The sequence below is a fragment of the Paroedura picta genome, chromosome 12 (genome assembly GCF_049243985.1).
Source record: "Paroedura picta isolate Pp20150507F chromosome 12, Ppicta_v3.0, whole genome shotgun sequence".
NCBI lineage: Eukaryota > Metazoa > Chordata > Lepidosauria > Squamata > Gekkonidae > Paroedura > Paroedura picta.
In genome coordinates this window covers 21,844,871-21,871,200 of record NC_135380.1, presented here as the reverse complement: position 1 = coordinate 21,871,200, position 26,330 = coordinate 21,844,871, and the positions used below count along the sequence as shown (strand labels likewise).

Here is a 26,330-nt window from a genome sequence, read left to right as displayed (position 1 = left end):
CCCCCCATGCACACCATTTTTATGAGCTGAAATGGCCCCAGGGGCACCACTTGCTCTGTGGAGGACTCTACTTGTACTGACAGGATATACATATGTTTCTCCATCTTCAGCACGGGAAACACCATTCTTCCAGGGTTATTTCAGTCAAGAAAATGGAACAGCAGGGACAGGCTTAGGCATTCTCCTCTTATGTACTGTGAGCTTCATCTACTTTGGTATTCTGTGAGTTCCTAGGGTGGAAATCACAGCATTCAACTTCCTGAAATTCTTCAAGGTGGACCTGAATACACTAAAAGGATTGTGTAACATGTAGTTTGGCCTTTAGCTTCCCTGCTTTGGCCACATCATTAATTCTCTCTCCGTAGCCAGTTTGAAGCTCTAGTTCCAGTAAAACAGACCTGTTACTCTCCCTGAAGAAGTTCATTTGTGAACATTCTATGCCACCTGTCTCATTTTCCTGGCAAGACAAAAAAGCGAGGAGATGGGAAATGGTGATGCTTCTGGCCTGAAAGTCAGCTATTATAAACTATCAAACAAAACAAAGCTCGGTGTTACATCCCAGGTGAAAGTATGAACTTGTATGTGTTTTTTATTTTACTTACCCCATGTCCGTTGCATTTATTATTTATGTCACAGTCATAACCCAGAACAGCTACATCTACACACTGGTAGTGCTTACATATCTGGAAAAATAAACACACAAAATCTCAAGTTCATGATGACTGGGTCTGCAAGCTTTTCAATCAACTCACCATTCAAATGAACTTGAGCTCCTAAAAGCTTTCCTCAGAGATTAAATGTTGCCCCACAATGAATTGACGGGCTTGATAATTACAATTCTGGAGCTACTGAACAGGCCACACAGTGTTGCAGAGTGCAACAGGGATTATATGTAGAGAAATCTCCTGGTTTACCTTTCCAGGGGCACATTTTGTGCCTTCATTCACCATCCCTGGATCTGGTACATCTGACCCCAGTTGGAAGTCCACTCCCCAGCAGACGCTGCCTTTGATGGGAGACTGAATAATAGCAGGCTCAATCCCAAAGACTGGGAGAGTTTTCACATTCTCACACTGCAGCTTCCCACACATGGCGTTCCTGTGGCATGATATTTTAAATTACTGTTATGATTTATGGCATGACCTAGGGATTTATAGAAAGACACACTCCCAGACAGTAATCCTGGAATCAGGTACGAAAAGAGCAAAACAAGGTGTTGTAATTGTGCAATGAGAACATGGATTTATCTATGCCACCGGCAAGAATAATTTAGTCCTCAAAAAACAATGGGATAAAGGCACATGGGCCTTATCCACAGAATGAGAATAGACCTTGGTATTTGTTTAATTGCAGCAAGTGCAAAGAGACTAAAAAGGCATGTCCATTGTCAGAGCCAGTGTGTTTATGTTAGCATCCGTAGGTGCCATCTCTTTGCCACAACTGCCCAAGGCAAGTCACAAGAATATGACCCCACTTAAAACAACCCATATGGCAATATAATCAAGTGCTGAAAGCAACTGGACCAGCTAAAAATTAATGCAAACCATCAACAGCAGCAGCACTAAAACAGCAATAAGTAAAAACAAACAATAATTGTTTTTTTTAAAAAAGCATAATGGGCACCAAAACCAAAATGTATTATTATTCCTCCCCATCCTGTAGTACAAACAATAAGGCATTATTTGGCCTCTGTGCTCTGCTTGGAGGCTTCCAGAGCACTTAGCCAACTGTGTTTCATCTGATCCATCAGAGCACTTCACATTTTCTACATGCTGTAATGGATATTCATTACTGATTAACAGTGCCTGTCTTACCTGCCTGTGTCTGCAGTAAACTGCCCATCTCATATCATTCTGCAGACCAAACTTTAAGTGGTCTGGGGCACCCACGTTTTGTGAATACATGGTCCACTCCTGACTCATATGAGATACAGAATGAAGCATTTCATTTTTGCATCAGACGTGCACGAGAATGAAAAAAAGTTTCTCAGACATATTTTATCATAGCCTGGTATCAGAGCTGGGCCAGGAGAAAAGATGTCTGGAGGAATGAGCAACAGGGAATGTAGATGGGGGAAGATTCTCTTCCCCTACATGCATGTTTTGATGCAAAAATAATAACTCCAACTACCAACTTGCTGGTTTACACATGGCAGGAGAACACTCATGATTAAACAAATGCAAGCATTCTCTGCATTCTGGTGGATATCACAGTACATGCTCCCAACCTCCTGGCATGACCCTTGGCCACCTAGCCTTTATACATCCTTCAGCTGAATACACCCCATGCACATACACAGCAGCTGATGACAATTCACTTGTGTAAAGCCACATCAACCTACCAGCTTGAGCACTTCTTGTAGTCGTGGCCATGATATCCACAGTTTCCAAACCTGTCACCTTTGGAATTCACTTCAGAAAAACAAGCCTCGGGAGCGGTCTTTGCCTCTGCAAAACAGATGTGGAAAAACAGGTTAGTAATCAGTGCATCCCACACATGTGTAGCGCATGAGTTAGCTCCTATAGTACAGTGATCCACAACATGGTGCCCGTGGGTGTCAGGGTGTCCACGGGTTTCTTCCTCAAAGAGCCAATCCTGGAAATCCTCTCCCTCAGTACAGCGACAGGTGCTTCAGAAGATCGAGGATACCTTTGGTCTGCAGGGAGCACCCACTCAGAAACAGCTGCCCTCGTCCTAGCAAGATGCTTGGCTTGGAACCTCTCAGAATTCTGCAATTGCAGCCCACAGCAGTCATTTTGTGACCGGTCCCTGCCTCTCAAAGGAGCCTTCTTGTGATGGTGTTCACAATCTTTCTCAGAATTCTGGAAGGGCTCATCATAGACTTTGCACGGTTGGGGATCCCTGCTCTATGGAACCGTAGCAAGAACAGCACAAAGTAACTGAGCAAGAAAGGATGGCTTAGGCCACTGTCATCTAAACAAACACACCGTTTCTTTTCCATGCATTCATACACAACTGCAAGTTTCAGACTGCTTAGTAGTTTGGGTGACTCAAGGATTCCATTTTAGAAAATAGCAATAAAACTCTATGCCGTCACATGCACTATGTACATGAGTTTCCCCAGTTTCTGCATGTCTCTCAACCAGGGCCAAATGTTACATCCAAACCACAGGTGGCCTTCCCATGAGGTATGGAATGGCACCTTCTTCAAGCGAAGGTATGGAATGGCACCTTCTTTAGGTGCTGAGTTATAGATGTATTAAGGACCACAGTATGGGGGACAGGATCACTCCAAAGAGCTAGCAGAATGTTCCCTTGGGCAAAAATCTTATTGAAACAAGCAGAACATGGGCAGTGCTGGAACTGAAATGCACCCTGAGTTAATTAGCGAAAAGATTTGTTGAGATTTCCTATCTGAAACACCAGATAAAACTAGAACATTTGGGACTGCTAATCTCCTTGGAATCTTCACAAGCAAGATACACAGTGGAGAGTGGAGACTGCAAGGTATAGGAGCTTTCGTGTAAAATCCAGAAAGAGATGCAAATCCCTTGATAATCTTTGCCAGTTTTTCCTTGTAAGGAAACAATCCGAAGTCAAAACATGCTGGTGTTTTCATCAAATCCAGATGAAATGAAAAGGAAACATCCTTACTTGTGCCAAAGATGGCCTTGCACTGTGCATCATAATACTGGCACATCCCATTGTAGCAATAAGCTTCATCGCTGTGGCATGGGTGCCCATTCTGAATGGTGACATCTTGTGGACAGAACGGTGATGTCCCATTGCAATACTCAGGAAGGTCACATTCACCGGCACTCTCTCGGCACTCTGTGCCTTGGGAAAGGTACTAGCAGGGGACCAAAAACACAGGGATCGTCATCAGTTGCCACTCAGAAATAAACCCCAAGAGATCTAACAATACAAGCACAACTGTCCAATAACAGCAATGAAAAGCCAATCACAGGCCAGCCACGTTTCACTAATTTAGATATATAGACCCTGCTTTTCTCCCCAGTGGAGACTCAAAGCTGCTTACAACATTGTCCTCCCCTCCTTCATATTTTCTTCCTGTGTGGTAGGTTAGAGAGTCCCTTGACCCAAGGTCATGCAGGGAGCTTCTATGTCAGAATGAGGAACCGGAGTTTCCTAGACCCTAGTCTGACACTCTAACCTCTATATCAGGGGTAGTCAACCTGTGGTCCTCCAGATGTTCAGGGGCTCATGGGAATTGTAGGCCATGATCATCTGGAAGACCACAGGTTGACTACCCCTGCTCTATATCACACTCCAGGGTAGAACAACTATTACAGAGTCCTAGTTATTTCAACAGGATTTTTTAAAGTATGCTTTAGGATTATAGCCTGTTGCATTTTTATCCCACCCTTTCCACCAGTCAACAGCCCTGTGAGATAAATCAGGTGGGGAAAAAAAGAGTACCTTTTAAGGTCACCCACAAAATGGATATGAATCCAGGCTTCCCTGGCCGTAGGCAATAGCTTTAATGCAGACCAAGCCATCTTTAAATCGTTAAGTCTTAGGAAAATCACCCAGCCCCCTACCCCCTCTTAGATTTTTCTTACAATCCTTTAGGATAGGAAGATCTTACGTAACAGTTCAGACAGCAGTCTCCATAAGCACATTCAGCTCCCGAGCGCAGTTTACAAGTTCCTGCTTCACAGCAAGGGTCGGACTTACATTCCTTCAAGAGGTAGGGCAAGAGAGGAAAAAGCAGATGAAAAAGGAAGTCTTTCTCAGTAGTTTTCAACACTGTCGCCAACCACAAGCTCTTCATTGAATATATTAACTCAGATTCATCTCAGACAAGTGCTAAAGCAGACATGACACTTAAGCCATGGTCAAGGATTCTGTCTTAACATCTACAGATCCATCCTAAAACTAAGCCACACAATTCTAAGTTCACCAAAGTCAGTGGGCTTAGAAACTTGTTAACTCTGCCTAGAATTGCACTCCTGATTGTTGTTAACAATGGCCACAGACCAGAACATGGAGTTATGGTGTGAAGTGGATCTGGAAACCATTGTTTGTGTCAACCTTGGTCATATCCTCTAACTACATTGAAAGAAGCTTGGCTGTTTCCCTGCTTCTCCAACTACTCTCCTATGGAAGGTGACAAGCAACGATCATGGATGTCTCCCCACATAAGCTCAGTGCAACCTTGGGAAGTGCAAGCACAGCTTTTCTGTGTGTTTGGGATCTCACCTAAGGTTAACAGGGGTAAGCATTATCTCTATGCAGAGCCACCGTTTCAGTGATTTTTCCCATGGAAAAGGACCACTGATTTTTATACTTTTTTCTGCGAATATAAGAACATGGTAAGATTCTTGCTACAGTAGAGAAGGTGCCTATTTAGTTCAACAGCCACCATCCAAATGCTTTTGGGAAGCTTACAAATAGGGCACAAAGATATTCAGGTGGGTAGCCGTGATGGTCTGAAGCAGCAGAACAAATTTTGAGTCCAGTAGCACCTTTAAGACCAGCAAAGTTTTATTCAAGGAGTGAGCTTTTGTGTGCAGGCACACATCTTCGGTTGTATCTGAGGAATTATGCGTGCACATGAAATTTCATAACGTGAATAAAACTTTGTTGGTCGTAAAGGTGCCTCTGGACTCAAAATAGGGCATGAAGTCCTCTTGTCTAGCTCTTCCCAGCATTTGGCATTTAGAGGCATACTGGCCTTGTGGAGGGAAGTCTCATTAAAGCAAACACTTTCTATATGGCTGGCAGGATGTGGTTCAAAGGAGAACAAGGATCACCAAGTGAAACTCAAGCAGGAACTGCTAGCATCATACAAAATAGCACGTAAAAAGCTTCTATTCTAAAATTTCAATGTGGGCCAGACATTCTAGACACGATGAAGAAGAAGAGTTAGTTCTTATATGCCGCTTTTCTCTACCCGAAGGAGGCTCAAAACGGCTTACAGTCGCCTTTCCTTTCCTCTCCCCACAACAGACACCCTGTGAAGTAGGTGAGGCTGAGAGAGCCCTGATATTACTGCTCAGTCAGAACAGCTTTATCAGTGCTGTGGTGAGCCCAAGGTCACCCAGCTGGCTGCATGTGGGGAAGTGCAGAATCGAACCTGGCATGCCAGATTAGAAGTCCGTACCTCTAACCACTACACCACACTGGCTCTCCAACTAGAAACTAATGGGGCCTATGCAAGGGCACAATGATGTTCCTATGCAGCTCCCATTCATTTCAATGGAAAGGTCACAAAACATCATGACAAACTGAGCCCTCTGTGGGCCCTTTCCCTGATATGCCAGATTTCAACCACAAACTGGAATCCCATCAAAAGTTCACCAGCACCAATAAGAGTTGCCTCCTTGCAACCCCAGGTCCCAACCTCTTGTGATCCGCAATCGCAGTCCTCTCCAGCATCCACTAACTTGTTGCCACAGTATGGGGGGCTATAGGTTTCTTCTGGCCTAGGAATATTAAGAAGGCAACTTCCGCCTTTGTTCAGAGTGAGCTTTTCAAAGTCATCCGCGCTGCAGCTGCTGAAGTTCATGGCCCCTCTACAACACAAAACATAAGAACAGTCCTTAATCCGGGCACACTCAACCTCTAAAGCACGCTGTAAGGTTACATGAATTTTATCGCCATGGCTCCTTCTGCCCCACTGAATCTGGCAATATAGTGTGCTGAGAATTCTATAAAAGATCCTCTAGAAGCTGCACTGCCCAAGGGAGAGAGAATGACTATCCAACCTATTGAAGTTTGTAGCACAGATGTGCCCATAAAATATGACCGTATTTCAGAGAACAGGTCCAGACGCCGATAAAAGCACAGCTAAACAGAGGGTGAAATGGCCTGATGGGCATGGACCTTGTGCAATTCTTTGTGAGGTTAACTTTTACATAAGAGCTGGCATCAAAACTGGTAAGATTTGAACTTTCACAACCATGTTTCAAAAACACCCAAGCTGTATCTACAGAAGGCTGCAACGTCTAGGGCTTGGAATTCCTGGGTCTTGCCCAGCTATCGCTCTTGCCCAATGGGCTGCAGTAACCTTCTGTTACCCAGAAGCCATCCAAAAACATAAACATTACTTACGATGCTCCAGAGCTCATAATGCAGTTCTTCACTTCACAGGTACAGGTTCTTTCATCATCGTGGTTCATCCCCAGGTTATGTCCAAGTTCATGAGCAACAATGGAAGCAAACATCTGCACGCTCATCTGTCCAAACTGAAAGGTAAAGTGAAAAGAAACAAGCAAAAGAATGTAGCAGTAATCTAACTAAGAGCCAAACTACATGTCCACCATTTTGACTTGAGAGAGGAGCAGAAATCCCTCTGGCTCCTGTGCCAGCAACCCAAGGCCAATTGAGATTTCGGGGACTTTGAAAATGCCTTTTCCCATAGCAGCTGGGTGACTGCCGGGTAAGCAAGAGGCTGGGGGGGGGGGGAAGAATCCTACCACTTTTATAGAGGCATGATGTGTGGAAATAAGCAGTCTTTTTCAGTGTTGTTAATGGAGGTAAATATCATCTATTATGCAACCAGATGTTAAGCCCCTGGTAAGGAACAGAACATTTTACTCCAGGCCTTGTCAGCAACCCTATTCAAAGGGCAGCTGGTGTGATATTCAGTGGGGTTTACTGCTAATTGCTGATCTCATTACTGCTTTTTTAAACTTATTTTGCTGCTTTGATTATTTTAAAATTTTGACCAATGTTTTAGGATTCTTTTCTTATGCAGCAGGTTACAGAGCTTTAATAGATGCATTATAATGGCACAAGTTGCATTATAATGGTGACTGAATCTCATGTTAAGACCTGTTGTGCAGATCATTTTTTAAGGCTGAAAGGCAGGAAGCAGGAAAGGTCTCCAATATAAATACATGCAACAGAACCGTTTTAGCCCACAGTTTCCAACACAGGCACCAGAACCTCAATCTTTGATTTTAGCTTAATAGAAAAGCAAGAAATGATGTCCTACCACATTAATCCCTCCAGCGTGACTCTTGGAACACACGGTTCCCACGTAGGCCATTCCTGCTGTTCCCCCAAATGCTCTTTTCCTGAAATATTATCAGAATAAAAAGCAAGCAAAAGCCTGATTAGTTATTGCTGAAGGTAAAATATACATCACACATTCATGAGTATGCAGTACATGACAACCAAACTAACCTGCCCGAGGAATCTGGGAACCAGCTAAACAGAAACTCAGATTCCTGGTTTTATGACATTTTAAAGCACAACTCTTATTGTACTTCTTAGATTAATTCAAAATAAAAAGTCCAGGCGCAAAGTAGCCCACTACCTGGGTTGAGACTGGGTCTGAGTAAAATAGACAGATTGGATATTTTAATTCTATACAACTGACAGCAGCTTCATCAGTAGTCCTTAGGAGGTAATACTGAGAGTGGTGCATGAACACAAGCAGCCGCCTCCATCAGGCAGCCAACTGGGCCCAAGAGCTTCACAGGGATACCCCATTCTGGGGCAGGCTGGTAAGTGCAAGCAAGCAAGAGTCACACACACACCCCATTGGAGAGGGGGGGGTCACTCTACCTTTTCCTATCCAAGAGTCAGCTTGGTGTAGTGGTTAGGAGTGCGGACTTCTAATCTGGCGAGCTGGGTTTAATTCCCTGTTCCCCCACATGCAGCCAGCTGGGTGACCTTGGGCTCATTACAGAACTGATAAAGCTGTTCTTATTGAGCAGGAATATCAGGGCTCACTTAGCCTCACCTCCCTCACAGGGTGTCTGTTGTGGGGAGAGGAAAAGGAAGGCGAATGTAAGCTGCTTTGAGACTCCTTCGGGTAGAGAAAAGTTGCATATAAGAACCAACTCTTCTTCTTCACTATTGTCTATTTATAAAATACCAGTGTAATGAAGACATTATCACATCTCTTGTTTCTAATTTTTCATAAGCAAAGTTTTCCTGTGAAGAGCAAAACTGAGAGGCAAGCAGGGTTTTCAGTCTTAAACTCCTTCCGAGCTGCAGACTTTTGTGTATTCTGGGTGACACAGCAGCTAGGGAATGGGGAAATCTTACAGAACAAACTGTGCGCTGTCATGTCTTCGGCGCAAGAGAAGGTCCTGTTCTCGCCACTGGACAAAGTTAGAAAGAACATCCCCTGCACCTCCTTCTATGCTGATCCTGTTTGTTCTGGTCCAGATCTCCAAGCCCACCAAGACGACCCGGATATTCAGCACGCTATAAATCTGTAAAAGCAGAAAGAAGTGCATAGCAGAAACAGATGGAATTCACCATGGTGAGTTTATCTCAGTTGTTCCTAAACTGCACAGCAAGAAACTTTGTGTTATGAGAGGAATGGAAGGCCAGTGCAGGTGGAAGCGCAGGCCAGATACCGGATGTGTTCCCGGACAGCGCTTCGCCCACAGAGGCTTTTCACAAATATTAAGGAGAACCATCGTAAGGATTATTAGCTCTGTTTTTAATTGGTCTTATTATGTATTTTTAATTCTACTGTTTTAATTGTTATTTGCTTTGATGAATGCTGTAAATAAACATTATCCAACGAGTGATTAAAATGTTGATTCCATTGCCATAGGAAATAGTAGGAAAGGGAAGCCGCTTTGAGACTCCTTTGGGTAGAGAAAAGCAGCATATAAGAACCAACTCTTCTTCTTCTTCTTCCTAGTATCGGCCACAAGCATTAATAGCTTTAAAAGGTGGTTAGACATTCATGGAAGATAGGTCCATCAGTGGCTACTAAGTCCTGTGACTAAATACCTGTATTAGGAGGCTACATCAGCAGAAGATCTTAGCCTATGTGTCCTACTTGACCACATTGTGCAACAGGATGCTGGGCTAGATTGACCACTGGTCTGATCCAGTAGGCTTCTTCTTATGTTCTTAAACATATAAATTGAAGAATCACCATGCTCCAGAAAGCATAGTCCTATCCCTGAGTGACCGAGCAAAGGAGAATCAAACAGGGAGGCAGTCAGCATGCCCCCAAAGCTCAATGTGACAAAATCTGACTTCAGACATTGAGAAAATGTAATAAAAAAACAAAATTTTAAGCACATGACCTAGAATCCAAGGGAAGGTGGAATCTAAATATGTGCAGGTTTTGCCATGCTTCTTTTTAAAAAGATATTGTCATCATCCCAGGGGTAGTCAAACTGCAGCCCTCCAGATGTCCATGGACTACAATTCCCATAAGCCCCTGCCAGCATTCGCTGGCAGGGGCTCATGGGAATTGTAGTCCATGGACATCTGGAGGGCCGCAGTTTGGCTACCCCTGGCTTATACTTTCACTTACACTGTCCAAGTAGTTGGCCAATTGCACCATCTCTTCTCTCACAGCACTTTCATTCCTGCCCAGCAGCACATACTGCAAGAGAAGGAAAAGCTTAATGCGTGGAAGGAAAACCAAGATTATTTTAAAAGAATGACACATTGACACACCTTAAGCCGCCATGGTTAAAAGCTGTCTACGGTATGCCTAGCAAGCCTTCAGAAGCTGACCCTCTGCAGAACAGGTCTGTGCATACATGACACCAGACCAACGTTTCAGAGAGAAAGGAAACAGAAAAGGATTAAGGTTCATTTATACGTTAAAGAGATTATTTTAAGGATGTGTGGACAAGAAATGTTAGGAAAGGGCAGGTGGATTGGGATCTTCTCAGAATGAGTCTTTGCCTGCAAGAGGAAAAATAGTACAGGTTGTAGCAAACTAAAGTTGATTCCAGAAGGGTCAGAGAAGCAGGTAGTAAGACTAGTGACAGGAGGGAACCCAGAGAGGGCCTGAAGGACCAGTGATGCAAAACTTGGAAGAAATGGTAAAGCCAGAAGCAGAGTCTGCTTTGTTTCATGGACAATGCAACCTCTTTGGTGACAATTGACCACATTTTGATGACCACTCCTTCTGTTGTTGACTCAAGGACCTGCTTTTTTAAAAAAAATCCTCAAGAGATAGATGGTAGTATTTTCTCCCAATTAGTTCAAATAACTTTTTCAGATGGTTGCATACCTAATCTAATCTTTGTATAATTACTGCAACTATGAGTTTTGCACATTTGTGTGGCAGGGTAGTGGTGGTGGTGGAGGTGTTGAAAAGGCCTGAGTGAAAACATCCAGAATTTCATACTGCAGGCTCAAGTTTCCCACATGGTTGCTGTTCAGTGACGTAGCATCCAGGTTACATGTCTGTTTTCACCCATAATTACTAAAAACTTGCTTGCTCGAGTTTGATGCCAACTGGTTTTCAAAAGGCTTAGAAGATGCCTGCACAGGTAAATTAACATCAAGAAAAGAATCTAGATGGGGTTCTAGTACTGCTTTTCTCCCAATCTGGGCAGTTCACAGCTTAAAGAAGTGTCCCAACTGCATAACCCCTCAACCATGCAGCACCAGCAGGAGTTGGAGTTAGGAACTCCTTCTCTCTTGGCACAACAGGATAGCCTGGTGCTGTCTCGAGTCGCTGCTGGGGAGGCAGAGTGGAAAGGAATCTTCCTTTTGGGCTTGGTTTTGAAAGAGAGCAAAGAAGGGGGAACTGTGCATTCCTTCTACCAAGGCTAGGAGTAAGAGACAGCGGACAATCTAGGGATAGCTGGCACCTTACAAAAGAAGGTACCGTTGCTGATAAGTAAAGCAGCCATCCTTTTCTGAGGTATTCCTTTGGTGTCTTTCCAAATAAGATAACATACTGTTATCTTTTCCAAGCAGATCATCTAGCATGACTGTGATTAACTGGAAAGATAAATGTAAGGATGTGTAATAAGTCACAGAGGAGAAGGGAGGAGAAAGTTAATAGTGAAGCAGTGGCTCAAAGGACATAACTCCAGCCCAGCTACTGCTGTATCTCAAGTGTTTTAACCACTGCTAACCCAAACAAAGCTATTCTCCCACTGAGACAAGTGCAACAATCTATGCTGGCCAATTCAGAAGAATCATACCCTTTCATTGTCCACAACTATAAAGAGCTCCACATATCTTGTCTGTAGAAGGACACCTCTTTTTCTCTGCAAAAAAATGAGAGGGGTGGGGGAGAGACAAACATTTCAGTAAATGAATCTCTTTCCTAAATTCCAAAGAATGATATCATCCTAATCCATGTTCCCATTTCATACCGAGACCACTATTAAGGGACACACCCAAAACACAAAGAGCCAAAACATTCCTAACAAGTCTCTCTCTCTCTCTTTGTATTAGGTCAACACTTGTCAAGAATCCAAAAGAACAATTAAATTGGATCACAATAGAAGTAACATGATGTTCACAAAAGTACCATCATCCATGTCCAGATTAATTCCTGATCGTTCTTAAACCCACAGAAGCAAGTTTCTGGTTCTCATGGGTGGTGGGTTGGATCCAGACTCATCTGGCATTTCTGCCAATTCCCACTTCCTGCTGCAAAGCCCCCTTCTTCAGGTTCCCCTATCCCCTTGGAGCAGGACTTTGTAGAGGTCAATGGCCTGTAGTGGGAGGGCGAAGCAGGAAAGTTCTATTCTGTCTTGGCTTTAAGACCAAGCAGACATAGGCAAATCCCTACAACATTGCTATGGGGGCCATTTTCCAGATATTTTGTCCTCCTGTTCCTCAGTTTCTTGAGGGCAGGGGGCTTACCTGCCATGGGTGGGCTAATGGCAATCTTGCCAACAGAGCTAATAGCATTATCCAGGGCCATTCTAGTTTTGGAAAACAGCATGGCAGAAAGATTTAAGAACTCTCTACTCATATACCATGGTCCCAACCTAAATTTGGCTTCTACTCTCTTGGGAACTGAGTCACAAATAAAATATTTTTGTGGTAGACATGGACACAAGCCCTGTAGTTCAGTGGTCCCCAACCTTTTTATCACCGGGGACCACTCAACGCTGGGGACCACTCACCGGGGACCACTCAACGCCTTTTACTGAGGCCCGGTGGGGGGTAGTTTACTCCTCTACTCTCAACCACTGCCCTAACGCTCTCTGATCACTATGGTAATGTTTAAACATCCCTTCAAAATAAGATACAGACACGCCACAACAATCAAGTGTGTTGTAAAGGGCCGGGGGGGATGAAGTAAAGGGCCGGGGGGGGGGGGGGGAGAGAAGGCGTCCTTCGGGGCCCACCTCCAATTAGTCGAAGGACCACATGTGGTCCACGGCCCACAGGTTGGGGATCACTACTGTAGTTAATACCTTACTATTTGCCCCAAACTCCCAAATTCTTTGAACAATGAACACTGAATATAGAAATGAAAGATACATATAAGCAACTTTGCATACTTTATTCTAAGTGCAAAATGTGGAGCAGGGGGAGTGAGTTTGAACGTAACACAAATAGCTCATGGCTCTTATAACAAAGTGGCCTTTTAAAGCTGCTACTGAATTGGTGGGCTCAACCCAGTCACCAGGGCCCCACTTGGGCCTCACCTAAGGTTACCTAGCCAGCTCTCTGATAGTGGGGATGGGGGATCTCCAGTTCCCAGCTGGCATAACCCACCACTGTTCTGAGACCTGGTGACAGAAAAATACCACTTAAAAATTGGCATGATGTCATTTCCTGGAAAATCTTGGAAGTGACATGCCTCTTAGGAATTGGCCAAACCTCTATGGTATAATCACAGAGTTTTCAGAGATTCCTAGAGAAGATTCATGCTACTTTCAGGTTTTCTCAGAAATGACACCTTGCTGTCAGCTACCCCCATGCCTCCCCCCTTCTGTCTCCTGGCAAACGTGGCCTCAACTTCCTCTTCCACCATGCATCTCAACAACTTTTCTCCTCAGCTGAAGCACAGAAAAAAGCCGTATCTGAACAATAGCAGCGACTTGGGTAGAATTCTCCCCTCATTCACCTTTGGAGCTACTCACTTCTGTTTGTTTGTGTCGGAATATGTATGAATTCGCAGCTGATGTGAACAAGGGAAGAAGTTTGGGAGACATCCTTAAACTATAAGGCCACTTTCTAATTCAAAATATAGTCCCATCAGAACTAGGGACTGAGCCCAATCTGAGGGCTGATTCTGTTCAAACATTTCACAGTCATTCCAGCAACAAAGACCCCCTCCTGTTTCTTTTAGTGCTCCCACACAGAGGGGTGGAAATGCTCACCCCTTTCAAACTGGCAGTTTCTACCTTCAAGGAGGTGACCTGAAACATGACCCCTTCCCCCTCTCTTGGCTAGAACTTTCCCGAGAGTGAGGGTGGCCTTGTGATGTTTTTTATTTAAAAGTTATTTTTCAGGGGGAGGAGAGAGATTATGTTCTTTCGGCAAAAACTTCATGCTCCCCACAAATTCATCTTTTGTTGCAAAAAGAGCACAGTAAAAGTCTGGCACAGATCCCTCAACGCCCCTCTTTCAAAGTACTCACTCTCAGCAGCAGAGTCCCACTATGGTGGTGTAAATGTTCTGTAGTTTCCCATTTCCGACCTGGGTCAGCAACCCCACAGGCCATGGGCTCTTTCTTCACGTTCTCCATTCGGTAGACAATGTGTTGAAAGCCAGACGGTGACTCCATAGGTTCAATTCCATAGGTGATGTTCTCGATTTGCAGCAGTCCCCTGGCAATTACATTATCTCATACATTTAAAGCCATTATACTCTGGGCTAGAGCTGTTGCCCCACAAAGGCTATGAGATGTCACAGTGAGGAAATCAAGAGTTGATTGAAGGGTGCAGAAGAAGTACATCACACAGTCCATCTCAGACTGCAGCTGAGGAAACTGCCTGTTCATTTGACCATTCAAGCAAACTTCCCTGAATATAGAAAGTCAGCATTCAGACAGAAGTCTAGGCTACCTCTCCAACATGCTCCCTGCTGCTGGCATCTGCTGAGAGGGATCCCATGGAAGGGCACCAAAGGTTTCTATTGTCTATTCAATTTTTACCCTAGTTCCCCAAGGGATACACATTTTCTTTTTCTTCTGTTTTATCCTTTGAAGATTACATTGATAGAAAAAGAGATCACCTAGTGAGCTAGGATCTGAACCTAGGTCAACTCCCTAGGTGCCATTTCAGGATCACACAAAAAGAAGTCTGCCTCAGAAAACAGAATGAGAGAATATCTAAAAGACATGCTGGCCACAAAGTTTACACCAGAACAAAGAAGAATTTTAAATCAAACAATAACAATTTATACTAATCTGTACCTTTAGGTGGGACAGTCCAGAGAGGGCTGTGCCACACACCATTTCTCACTACTGAAGTGGTGCTTAAACTCTTTCATAAATAAAATATTCCAGCATCCGTAGCCACAGTCACAGGTCCCAAGTCCGCAAAATGTAATTTCTGAAACACCAACTCAATCGGATATAGTCCGGGAGGCAGACAGTGCACTTGTAGCTCAGCAAAAGACAAGAACGCATCCATTACCTGAGTCCAAAACAAGTGCTGACAGCAACAACAGAATCTGATACTCCTTCAACATATCCTTGATAGTGGCAGTGGCTCTAAGGGAAAAAGGAAGATAGAAAACTAAGAAAAAATTATTTGCAATCCTAAAGAGTCACACTCTTCTAACCCATCTTCTAAAGTCAGGGGGTTTAGCAGGCTGTAACTGTGCAAAAATTGAACTGTCGGCACATCCACATGGCACATTTATTTGGTAAGCTACTTAATTCAGGAGTCCCCCCAAGGAACCCAAGCACTTATGATTTTGTGGGAGTTACAATTCACAGAAAGTTACAGTTCATAATAGGTAGCACATCTTGCAACATGGATAATACACAAACTCTTTTATATAACAAGAAGCCTCCCCCCCCTAATGTCCACCAGCTGTTCTTAGTCACATCAGATGTTTTGTTTAAATATTGCAGTGCAGTGTTAGAGTCTAGTTCCATGGCATCAGAAGCAGAGAGCTTTGGGTTTGCAGGCAGAGGCTTTTTCATATTTAATGAGAAGTAGTTACAGTGAGGCTTGCTTATTCTCAAATACACAGTTAGTAGGCACATGATTCCATAAGGGGTGGCATTATAAAAAGCACTATGCATAGGCGTTTCAATGGAGAAGTTTTACTTAAAAAAAAAATTAGCGGGCACCCCCTTTAAAACATTGCAAAAGGGGATTGGTTGCCTGGCTTGATTGACAGGTGGAAGAGAGCCATGTGTAAAGTATGTTGCTCTCTTCTGCCATTTCAAGCAGCACTTGCGAAGAGTAAGAAGCGCGAGAAGGCAGCAGACAAAAGCGAGAGAACCAGAAGGTGAGGAATAGCTGGAGGCGTGATAATTTTTAGCGCTATGCCATTTCACTGCCGTAACGCTATTTTTTTCAATGTGCGGAAATGCCCTAAGTATGCCCCCTTGGATTCCATGATGGCAGAAGAGTGAAATAACAAGGCAGTTAATAAATAGGGTGGCAGTCTTGATCTCCAACATTCCAAGGTCCAGTAAATACTGATCTATCCGTCTTTGTGCCCCCCTTTTAAATCCCGGTGGCCCTAAACTAGTTTTATGGACACTGGTGTGACTTACAGACTGCGCCTAATTCCCAACTGAACTTAGAGCCAAAGTGGGCATAAGCCTCAGTTACTTGTACTTTTTCTCCAATATTTCCTCTACTGCAGCTGTAGAGGTTGCAAATCCGCAGCAAACACCTAGCACATGAACTGGAGAGGGGAACATCTTAGCTCTTTGTACTCTGGCAGGGTTTGGGAGGTGGCCTGAGAATCATTCTCCCCAGTTGTTTTCCCTTCCTTTGCCCTCATGGAAGATGGTGGGGATTTCTTTTTAATTGAAAAACCGCTAGAGGGGAAAGGGTGCAGAAGCACCTCCGCCCACACCAGTCTTTGGTGCCCAGAGCTGCCTCCCTGACTGCAAATTGTAAAGAAAACAAAACGTAAAATCAGAACAAGCGCTGATTAAGCAGGCTTGATTGCTGTGTTTGCTCATTCCTTTCTCCTCCCTCCACCTCTCATGGACAGAGTTCGAAAGTTTCCCTGTTGGATCAAGCTATAATTTGCCACAAGACGTGAACGCATGTCAACCTGGTAACCCATAAATTCACTCAGGTGCCTGCATTTGCATGTCATAGCAAACAGGAGCTTGTTCTGCCTGGCAAGTTTATACTCAGGCTCCAAGTGCAAGAGAAGTCAGGAGGTAGGAGAACCAATTGGAATACAGCAGTCAGCCCTGTTTGGGCATGGTGCTGACAAAACCTTGTCCATTTAGCAGTTGGCATGATTTCTGATTACAACCCAAATGTGGTTCGGCTACTAGTTGTGGATATTTCTATTAGGAAGCAAAGAAGGCTAAAACAAAGTTCCTCTACCACTGAAAGAACAGGTCCTCACTTTCCCAATTTCATACATAAGAACACGGGATTTCCCCCACACATGTAACATAAAACGTCCCTCAATTTAAGGGGAATGTCATTCCAAGGATGAATCATGGCTTCTCAGGCCTTTCCTCTTTAATCTGGAGGAAAACAAAAAACAAAACAAAACAAAGCAACAGCATCCATATGGATGTGCAACTTGTAGCCCCACAAGAAGGGAGACACGGCTAAATTTCACTTTCAAAAAAGAACAGGGACATTCACTGCCACATAGTATTTCCCCAGATTTAAAGCCCTATAAAGAGCTTGTATCCATGTCCCAGCCAAGACTTGCTGTACTGTTGCTGCATGGCCCACTGATACAATTGTTATCACATCTACAATTCTGCTCAGCTGCAACAAGGGAAATGGGGAGCAACAGGGCTGGGGGCAGCCATAAACAGCATGGGAATGGGGAGTGTGGATGGATCCTCTTCCCAACTACTCCAATGCTACTGGCTGTAGCTGCCATGTCAGGGGTGTGATTTTGCACCCCCATCTCGAAGCAGCCATGATGGAATACCTTCGTAGCTTTGCAGAATTCTGCCCCCAGCCTTTTAACACAACCTCTGAATGCTCTGACATTTCAATATTTTATAACTGTTGGCATTCATATAATACTTAGTACTTCATGCTCATTAATATGCCATTGGTTCCTACTGCTGCAGCTAATACACTGCCTTAATGTTTTACGGCTCCTGTAAACTGCTTCTTTGCTGCTAAAATATTAAACAGTGTTGTAGGACCACAGAATAGTGAAATCCTTTTATAATAAGCATTAATAGCAGGCAGATAAGTTTTACAGGAACATGGGAAGTTGTCTCAGTCCCATCACTAGCAGGCGAGAAAGTCATTTCCGTTCATATGTGAATTCCGCAGAACAAAAGGGTCTTGGCAGTGTCCAAGGAAGCCCACTGTTCTCTGGTGCAGTCCTCGAGGTTGCAAGTTTTACATACTTAAAAATGTACATCTGTGAGAAGTAATCTCTGGAGGAGGAAGGGGGGTCCATCTTAGAAGAAGAAGAGCTGGTTCTTATATGCCGCTTTTCTCTATCCGAAGAAGTCTCAAAGCGGATTACAATCACCTTCCCTTTCCTCTCCCCACAATAGGCACCCTGTGAGGGTAGATGAGGCTGAGAGAGCCCTGATAGTAATGCTTGGTTTGAACAGCTTTATCAGTGCTGTGGTAAGCTCAAAATCACCTGTGGGGGAGTGCAGAATCAAACCCGGCTTGCCAGATTAGAAATCCGCACTCCTAACCACTACACCAAGCTGGCACCAATGCCTTTGGCCAATCGGGCAGTAGTAAAACTTCTTTGATGGAAATGTGCAGACCAATGAGAATTTGTACACTGTAAGTAATGAGAAACAAAGGTTATAAAAAGATCTGAGTTAGCTTTCCTGAACTGAAGATCTATGATTTTGGATCTTCCTATTTGCACAAATATATGTTATTTTTTTTCTTCATCTGGGACTCTTGTCTGATTCTTTTGGATTTTGAGGTTTATTGGTTTTGCTGAATCTCACACCCAGAATCAGGTTTATCACCTTGTGTAAGTGCTGTCAAGTCACTACTAACCTATGATAACCCCAGCAAGGGGCTTTCAAGGTCAAATGAGCAGCGGTGGTGATTTGCCGTTGGCTTCCTCTACAAAGTCTTCATTTATGTCCTCTGTGCCAAATACTGAAGCTCCCTGCTTAACTTCCAAGATGAGATTGGGCTATACCATGTCGCTGTCCCTTATTTTTGACCCCTTAAAGGCTAACAAATATATTGTGACAGAAACTTTTATGAGCCACAACCAATTTTACCAGATGCTTTCCTAAGGAAGTACATTTGGCCTCGACCAGGGCCAGGTCATTCTCTGTCCTGGACCCCACCTGGTGGAACAAGCTCCCAGAGGAGGTCCAATCTAGCTGTATTCTTGCTGGCATCCCTGGTACAGTGGTGAAGTGCCCAAAGATTTTACTTTGGTAGCCTGGCTTTAGCTTTATTTTCATGTAGTACTTTCTGATTGACCCGGTAACTTTCCTCAGTCCTCAAATAGGTGCTCTTAGTTACATTTGCTTGCTTTGAACTCTTGACTTTTTGGGGGGAGTTTTGGAGTCACCCAAATAAAAACGCAGTCTAAAAGGAGGACAACAAGTCTTCCTAACAAATTACTAGACAAATGCCTCAGTGCAGTGAGCATGTAAATAATCTTATCTTCCACCTACTCCCCCATAATCTTATCTTCCACCTACACTAACCCTCCCTCTGTGTGGCTATTTTTGTAAGCTCTACTGAAATTCACATGTTGGATTCGGGGCAAGAGAGCAGTGTCTAGCAAGGATGCACTCAAAATTGGTCCCCTTTTAATTGTTCTAATTATGTTTTTTATTTTTTGTAATTATGGTTCTGAGTATTTTTTGTCTTGGGGAACATGGGTTAAAAATCCATCTAAACGTGAATGAATTTAAATAAACACAAGTGGTAGGATGCATTGAAACTTAAAAGTTACCCACACATTTCTCTGAGGGATTGTTGGCCTTTGAGGAATGCTGCTTTTCTGCAGGTTAAGTGATATCTGTCAATTAGAGACCAGTCATCACTCCAGGAGGTCTCCACGCCTCACCTAGAGTTTGGCAACTCATGTTTTTCTATCAGTAGCAGCTACTGGCACAGGAAAGCTGTAGGTTACTCAGAGACAGCAGGGGCTCATAGCAATTGTAGTCCGTGGACATCTGGAGAACCTCAGCTTGGGCACCTCTGCACTACACCATGCTGGCTCTCCAAAAGAATGCCTTCCTCCCCCGTACCTCCCCACCTGAAATGGCCAGGGAGGGGGCACTATTTGCCCCACCGGGGAAGCCTACTTACATCCCATCAGTGCAGTTAATATGAGGCAGAATCCAGAATAGAAAAAGAATGTATGTTGCAAAGAGTCATGCTCAGGGCAGATTTAAAACAAAGTCAATGTAAGCCTCCTTCTTAATTGCAACCTAAGCATAAGAGTATCTATAAAAAAACTTTAGAAAATGCCTAATAATAGAGATAATCCAGACTTGTGCAGAAGTCTACAAAAGCGGCTAGACTCCCTCAAGACTTCACTTGCCTGTTTGCCAAACAATACCAGTTTTATTCCCTTAGGCCTGAAAGAAACTTACCTCCGAACCCTAAAAGTTACCATCTCATCTTGTTTGTATATGCATCACTGCCTGGATGCAGTTTTCGCTCACTTCAGGCAAGTGATAAAAAGCCTGGTACATTATCATCATCTCCAAAGTCGGAGGGAACAAATGCCAAAACATTGCCTTTTGGCTATCCAGGAAACCATGGCTGAGCAGGAGCAGCCAGAATCCTTCAGTCTGAACCAGCAAGCTACTTCTCCAAGCCATTTGCTCAATTAATGTTCTACAGCATTCAGAAAACTTGGCGTACATTCTGTCCTAACCAGCAGACATGTGATCAGTACATGCAATTGCAGGCATCTGATGACAAATATCATCTTTGTATTTGTTTCAGCAGGAATCTGAACCAGGAATTTCCAGGCTGGGCCTTAATCTAATGAGCTGGCCAGGAATGTGGGTGCCCAGGGACTACAGCTTTCTGCTAACACAGCTGGGAAGAGGTAAGTGCTCCTCTGATTGGCTAGACACATAAATCCTACCTATCAATGCTATTTTTATCTTCCTCTCCCTCCAGGGAGCTCAGGACAAATTATGCAGTTCTATCCTCACACCAACTCTGTGAGGTGGGTTAGATCAAGTCAGTTGACTGGTCTAAGGTCATCCAGAACTTCATGACTAAGTGAGGATTTGAACTCAGGTCTCTTCCAATCCTGCTCTCTAACCATCACACCACGCCAGCTTTCTATAGTGCTAAATATGAATTGGCTAGCCTTCTGCGCTAGCTTGGTTAGTTCTACGTACTTTTTGCCTGCTGCACTCCAGACATTGGATCCTTGTATAGCCTTGACAAGATGACTCTACCTAAGAAATTCATTCAGAAATGCTTTTCGTTTTCTATCTCTAAGATCCTGCTACAGGTTTAGAACACTGTACCTCTGGGGTCTCAATTCTCTGTCTAAAACTTCTGTGTATCTAAAGCTAGTAAGGTAAGAAGGGTTCAACATAGCAATTTGCCTCTCTCTACCTCTACGACAGAGAATGAGGTGGCTGGATGGAGTCACGGAAGCAGTCGGTGCAAACTTAAATGGACTCCGGGGAATGGTAGAGGACAGGAAGGCCTGGAGGATCATTGTCCATGAGGTCGCGATGGGTCGGATACGACTTCGCACCTAACAACAACAGCAACCTCTTGCTGCTTCTTAACTTACTAGTTTTAAGCAGACTGATAAAACATGGAAGAAGCTAGACTTCATTTGAACAGATGTGAAAATCTATCATAGCTGCATATAATGTGGCTGCTAAAAGAGTGATAGATCTGCTATTATCTTCTACTTATGCTCTTCTACATCCACTGAAGTAAATGAGTTTAACGGAGTGTAACTCGGTTTAGGATTACATTGCTGACTAATACATTTCCACTTTCATAGCAGATCCCAGGTTGCTATTATATATGAACCAGCAAACGAAGGGTTTATGCTTTCCCTGCAATCCAGGATTCCAAATGGTGATTTATTTCCTGTTTGGAACACTGACTCTTGGAAAGTACGCTAGATGGTTCAGATACACCAGCAAATAGAGATTTGCCATGGAAGGGGCAGGGGAGGGGAGAGAATGTTTGAGCTAAAAGAGCTCCCAGATTCATTCACCTAGCAGCAAACCATGATTTGCCACTATTCTTGAACAGAGCCTGTGTAAAACATGGAAATGAGGTGTACCTTGACATCTGGAATTTCAGAATGCAGTGTTCCATCTTCGTTGTACGTATAAACTGTGAAGTCTTTAGGCAAAAGCCCTCTGGCATGGTTGGAAGACAAAGGATACAAAATATTTACTTTTTAAGTCAGGTAGAAGTAGAGATAGGGACAAGTTCAGGGCACTGTGAAAAGGGATGAAAATTCTAAAATGCACCCACAGCAAATAACACACCAATTTCTAAATGCACTGGGGTGCAATCTCTTCAGCAAGGGGTTGTAGAAGGCTGTGCACATAAGCCTGCAAGCTCTTTACAAGAGCTTCTAATGCAAAATTAGTTTCAAGGTTTTTCTCTTCCTCTTTTTAAACACTATAAATAGACCCAGCCCTAAGAAAAGAAGGGGAAAAGGCAGTAGTACAAAAAGTTTTTTAAAAGAAGCAGAAGAGAAAGAGAGACGCCACAAACTACTAACCTGCTTAACCCCTCCCTCAAAAACTCATTCCCTACTCCGGTAACAGTGTTATAAAGTCCATACAGCTGGGAAAGGATGATTAGGAAAAGGAAAGGCTTTAAGTATTGAACCAGGAAGAAAGTGTATGGGGAAGTATAAAATCATTTCCCAAAACTTATATATATGTTTAAAGTATAATTGCATCTTCCCCTAGTGCTTTTTGCAGTTTTTAAAACAAAACTATTCATTTATTTAAAGAAATTTGATACAAGTTGAAATGAATAAATGGCTAAAGACATACTGAGCACATGAGAGCACAACAAGCAAATATACCCTTGTGGGAACGTCATGTCATTATGTTATCAAGAGGGCCAAAACCACAAATGCTTTGCTAGCATTCAGGAGGGAAGCAAACAGAACAGACGGCATCAAACCTCTTTGGGCTGTTTCCTTCGATGGCTCTAATGTAATCTGTTCACTAAGCATTTTGTGGGTCATCTACAGGGCCACGGAAAGAACTCAACCTGCCAATTTCTAGGATTCTGGAATATCCAGGAGGAAGGAAACAAACCCAACCCCACAGTAGAAAAGCTGCTTACTTGTTTCTTTCTAGGTGAATAATATATTTCTTTCGTTCGACTTCAACAACATATGATAGCTTGTCCTAAGGAAAAGGAGTGGAGAGAATATATCAGCTATCCAGTTCTGCTCCAAGCATATTAATTAACCACTCTCACGTGCCACTACAAACATATGAAAATAATTTATCTGTTTTATTGTTTTGATTTATATGCCCCCCTCCTGGCAAGCCGGCTTGGGGCGGTTGACAACATAATGAGAGTTACATCGTCAAGTCTTTATTATTACCGTACTAGACCAGTAATGAGAGTTACATCAGATTAAAACTTTAACCTAATTATGACATTAATTAAAACAATTCAAAGCAATTAAAATGATTCTTAAAATTCCGTTGACACAAATGACCTCGAAGCAACTGCCAGTAAACTTCTTAATTTCAGGGGAAAGTTCCGTCACGGGAGGGGGCCAGCTCAGTGATGCTGGTATTGATTATTGGCCCCTACCAAATCCTTGGCAAAAGCGTTGTCTTGCAGGCCCACTGAAACTCAGCTATCTCCTGAAGGGCCCACAGAAGCTCATTCCTCCAGGTTGAGGCCAAGACCTGGTTGAGGCCAAACGTACCTCTCGAGGGTCATGGATTGCTAGCCTGTTTGAATGGGCTGAGTGCAATGCCCTTCGGGGGTATAGTCAGGCAGGCAGTCCCTCAGGTACGTGGGGCCCAGGCCCTATATGGCCTTAAAGACTAAAACCAAAACCTTGAATCTGAGCCGGAATTCAACCAGGAGTCAATGCAGCAGCTTGAGGACAGGCCTAATATGGGCTCTCCATGATGTTCTTGTGAGACCCTGGGCAGCTGCATTTTGAACTTGTTGTAGTTTCTGAATCAGGGACATGGACAGGCCCACATAATGGGACTGAGAGCTCAATTCAGGCATTATTCAGGACCAGTCTGAGCTCCCAAATGTTCAAAAGGGTTTTTCCCCCTAATCTTCTCACCACTCACCTTCATAGGGTGGCTTCTGTCTCCATAGTAGCATTAGGAAGATTTCTGACTATAACAATAGTTTGCCAATTCAGTCAGATCGTGGTTAGTATAAACCAGGGTTGACAAATCAATCACAACCATTGTTAGACTACATCTACCCTGCAGATGTGAGGGCTAAAGCTGAGCCCAGGGCCACTGAGGAAGCTCGTAACTTCCACGCTTACAGCTCATGTTGTTGGCTATCACATTACAACAAGGCCTCAGCAACATCCTGAGGCACACAACAGCAAAAGACTTGCGTGGGTGCCCATGACTCTATTCAATCCAAGATTCCCAGAGAGTTTTGAATCCACTGGGAGTTAGTGACCTACAGAGTTTGCTGGAAGACATACCTGTAATTAAACACATGTACTTTTCACAGGGGATATCTATCCTCCCATCTTCTGCACACTGATGCTGAGTGCTGCTCTTCTTTTTAATACCAATAAAGCCACACCTCTTCCCAACTACTCCCTTCAGATATATCTCAATTCTAGCAAAATGGATTTCCCTCTTCACCCTATCAAGGTCTCCTCAAGGACTTGAAGCACCTCCCCACAAGCATGAGGACAGAAGCAATATTTAAGTCACAGCAGGTTCTTCACTTATAACAGTGGTCCCCAACATGGTGCCCATGGGCACTGTGGCATCCGCCCAACACTTCTTCTGGGATATGTTAAGTGTTTTTAGGTTGTAGATGGGGCCAGTAGGGGTCTCACTAAGCAAGGCTTCTGGTTGGCTGCAACAATCACTTTGTGACTGGCTCCACCTCCTGTGGAAGTCATTCTGCTGCAGCCATTTTGGTACTGTGCCAATCATGATGTGTCAGAAATCCAAATGTGCCTGCAGACTCAAAAAGGTTGGGGACCACTGACCTATAACATAAGCTCAATTTCCTTCCTGCTTCTCAATTTATACAGAAGGCTCACATTATAAATACTAGGTCCGCTAGCAGTTTTGCTTCTCTTTCCAAAATTCAGGTGGGCTGCCTCTCGCCCCTTTTTTAAATTAAAGCACACAGTGTACATTTATCATTCATTACATTGCTAAGAGGGAACAGTTCTAAACAAATCCCAAACTGGACGTGTCTCACAGACATCACTGGCTCTAAGACAGATAACCGGTGCGTCTTTCAATCCACTTTTGCTGCAAACCTTTTTGTGGGTTTTTTGTCCTAAGGGTCAACATATATAGCCAACACATTGAGAGTGCTTCCAAACCGATCCCTCAGTCCTAACTGATGTTATATCCGTCTTCATCGGAGACTACCCTAATTCTCTGAGCGATTTGGGAGACGTGGTCTTGAGGATGTTGCAGTTCAAAATACCTGTGCCAAAGAGGAACCAGATACTTCTCGCCGTTCTCTAGTAACCCTCTCAGGGACAATAATGTCGTAGGATGACAGATGCGATAATTGCTGGAAACCTGAAGAGAGAGAGGGAAATGTTAAAGAATTAAATTACAGCCAAGATAACTGGGTCTGTAAAACTAGAACGTCTTCTCTGCTGTGGTGGAAAGTGCCTGCAAGTCACAGCAGACACATGGCAACCACATAGGGCTTTTGCGGAAAGAGATGTTGAGAGGTGGTTTGCCATTGCCCACCTCTCTGTACCAACCCTGGACTTTCTTGGTGGTCTCCCATCCAAATATTAACCAGGGCCAACCCTGCTTAGCTTCTGAGACCTGACAAGACTGGGCTACTGGAAACAGGATACATTAGGATAACTGTGGCAAAATGGTTAGTGTCAGACTACAATCTGGGGGATTCAGGTTTGAACCCCTGCTCTGCCATGGAACCTTGTTGGGTGACCTTGGCTGAATCTTAGCCTAATGTCCCTCACAGTTGCTATGAGCATAAAATGGAGAAGAGAAGAATTATGTGAGTCACTTTGGGTCACCATTGGGGGGCGGGGGGAGCTCAAGTGAGTCCTTTCTAGCTTCTTGATGTTATCATAAATCCAAAGGATATACTTATAGCACTGACTTCAATTGGGTTAGTAATCATTCTGTCTGCCCAGGGAATTCTGGGAAGTGAGAGTAGGAGGAGGGGAATAGGGGTCTCTAGCAGAGAATTCTCAGCACTTTCACCAGTGCTTAAGACTCTTCTCAGGAAACCATGACAACTTAAATGGAATGAAACAGACTGAAAAGATGCGCCCAGAAGAGGGAAAGAAAGTTGTACATTTCCATGAGGAGCATGGGTTAATTAGCTGCAATTTGCCATTGCCTCACAAGCATGTATGTGTGAGAGAGAGCAAGAACATCCTTTTCTTCT

The 26,330-nt window shown here is 43.8% G+C and overlaps 1 protein-coding gene across 6 annotated transcripts in view; it reads right to left on the bottom strand.

Annotated features, from left to right (window-relative positions):
* Window positions 1-26,330, bottom strand: part of LOC143821208 (disintegrin and metalloproteinase domain-containing protein 9-like) — a 59,253-nt gene that overhangs the window by 13,372 nt on the left and 19,551 nt on the right. For all 6 annotated transcript variants that reach the window (XM_077304811.1, XM_077304810.1, XM_077304808.1 and 3 more), the window contains exons 2-17: window positions 25,383-25,480; window positions 23,052-23,116; window positions 22,024-22,102; window positions 15,261-15,337; window positions 14,261-14,450; window positions 11,859-11,924; window positions 10,223-10,294; window positions 8,986-9,155; window positions 7,925-8,006; window positions 7,039-7,172; window positions 6,329-6,500; window positions 4,571-4,663; window positions 3,616-3,811; window positions 2,342-2,447; window positions 915-1,098; window positions 603-683 (exon numbers count right to left, since the gene is read on the bottom strand). In XM_077304811.1, coding sequence (XP_077160926.1) covers window positions 603-683; window positions 915-1,098; window positions 2,342-2,447; window positions 3,616-3,811; window positions 4,571-4,663; window positions 6,329-6,500; window positions 7,039-7,172; window positions 7,925-8,006; window positions 8,986-9,155; window positions 10,223-10,294; window positions 11,859-11,924; window positions 14,261-14,450; window positions 15,261-15,337; window positions 22,024-22,102; window positions 23,052-23,116; window positions 25,383-25,480 — 1,865 coding nt within the window. The remainder of the gene's footprint in view (window positions 1-602; window positions 684-914; window positions 1,099-2,341; window positions 2,448-3,615; window positions 3,812-4,570; window positions 4,664-6,328; window positions 6,501-7,038; window positions 7,173-7,924; window positions 8,007-8,985; window positions 9,156-10,222; window positions 10,295-11,858; window positions 11,925-14,260; window positions 14,451-15,260; window positions 15,338-22,023; window positions 22,103-23,051; window positions 23,117-25,382; window positions 25,481-26,330) is intronic.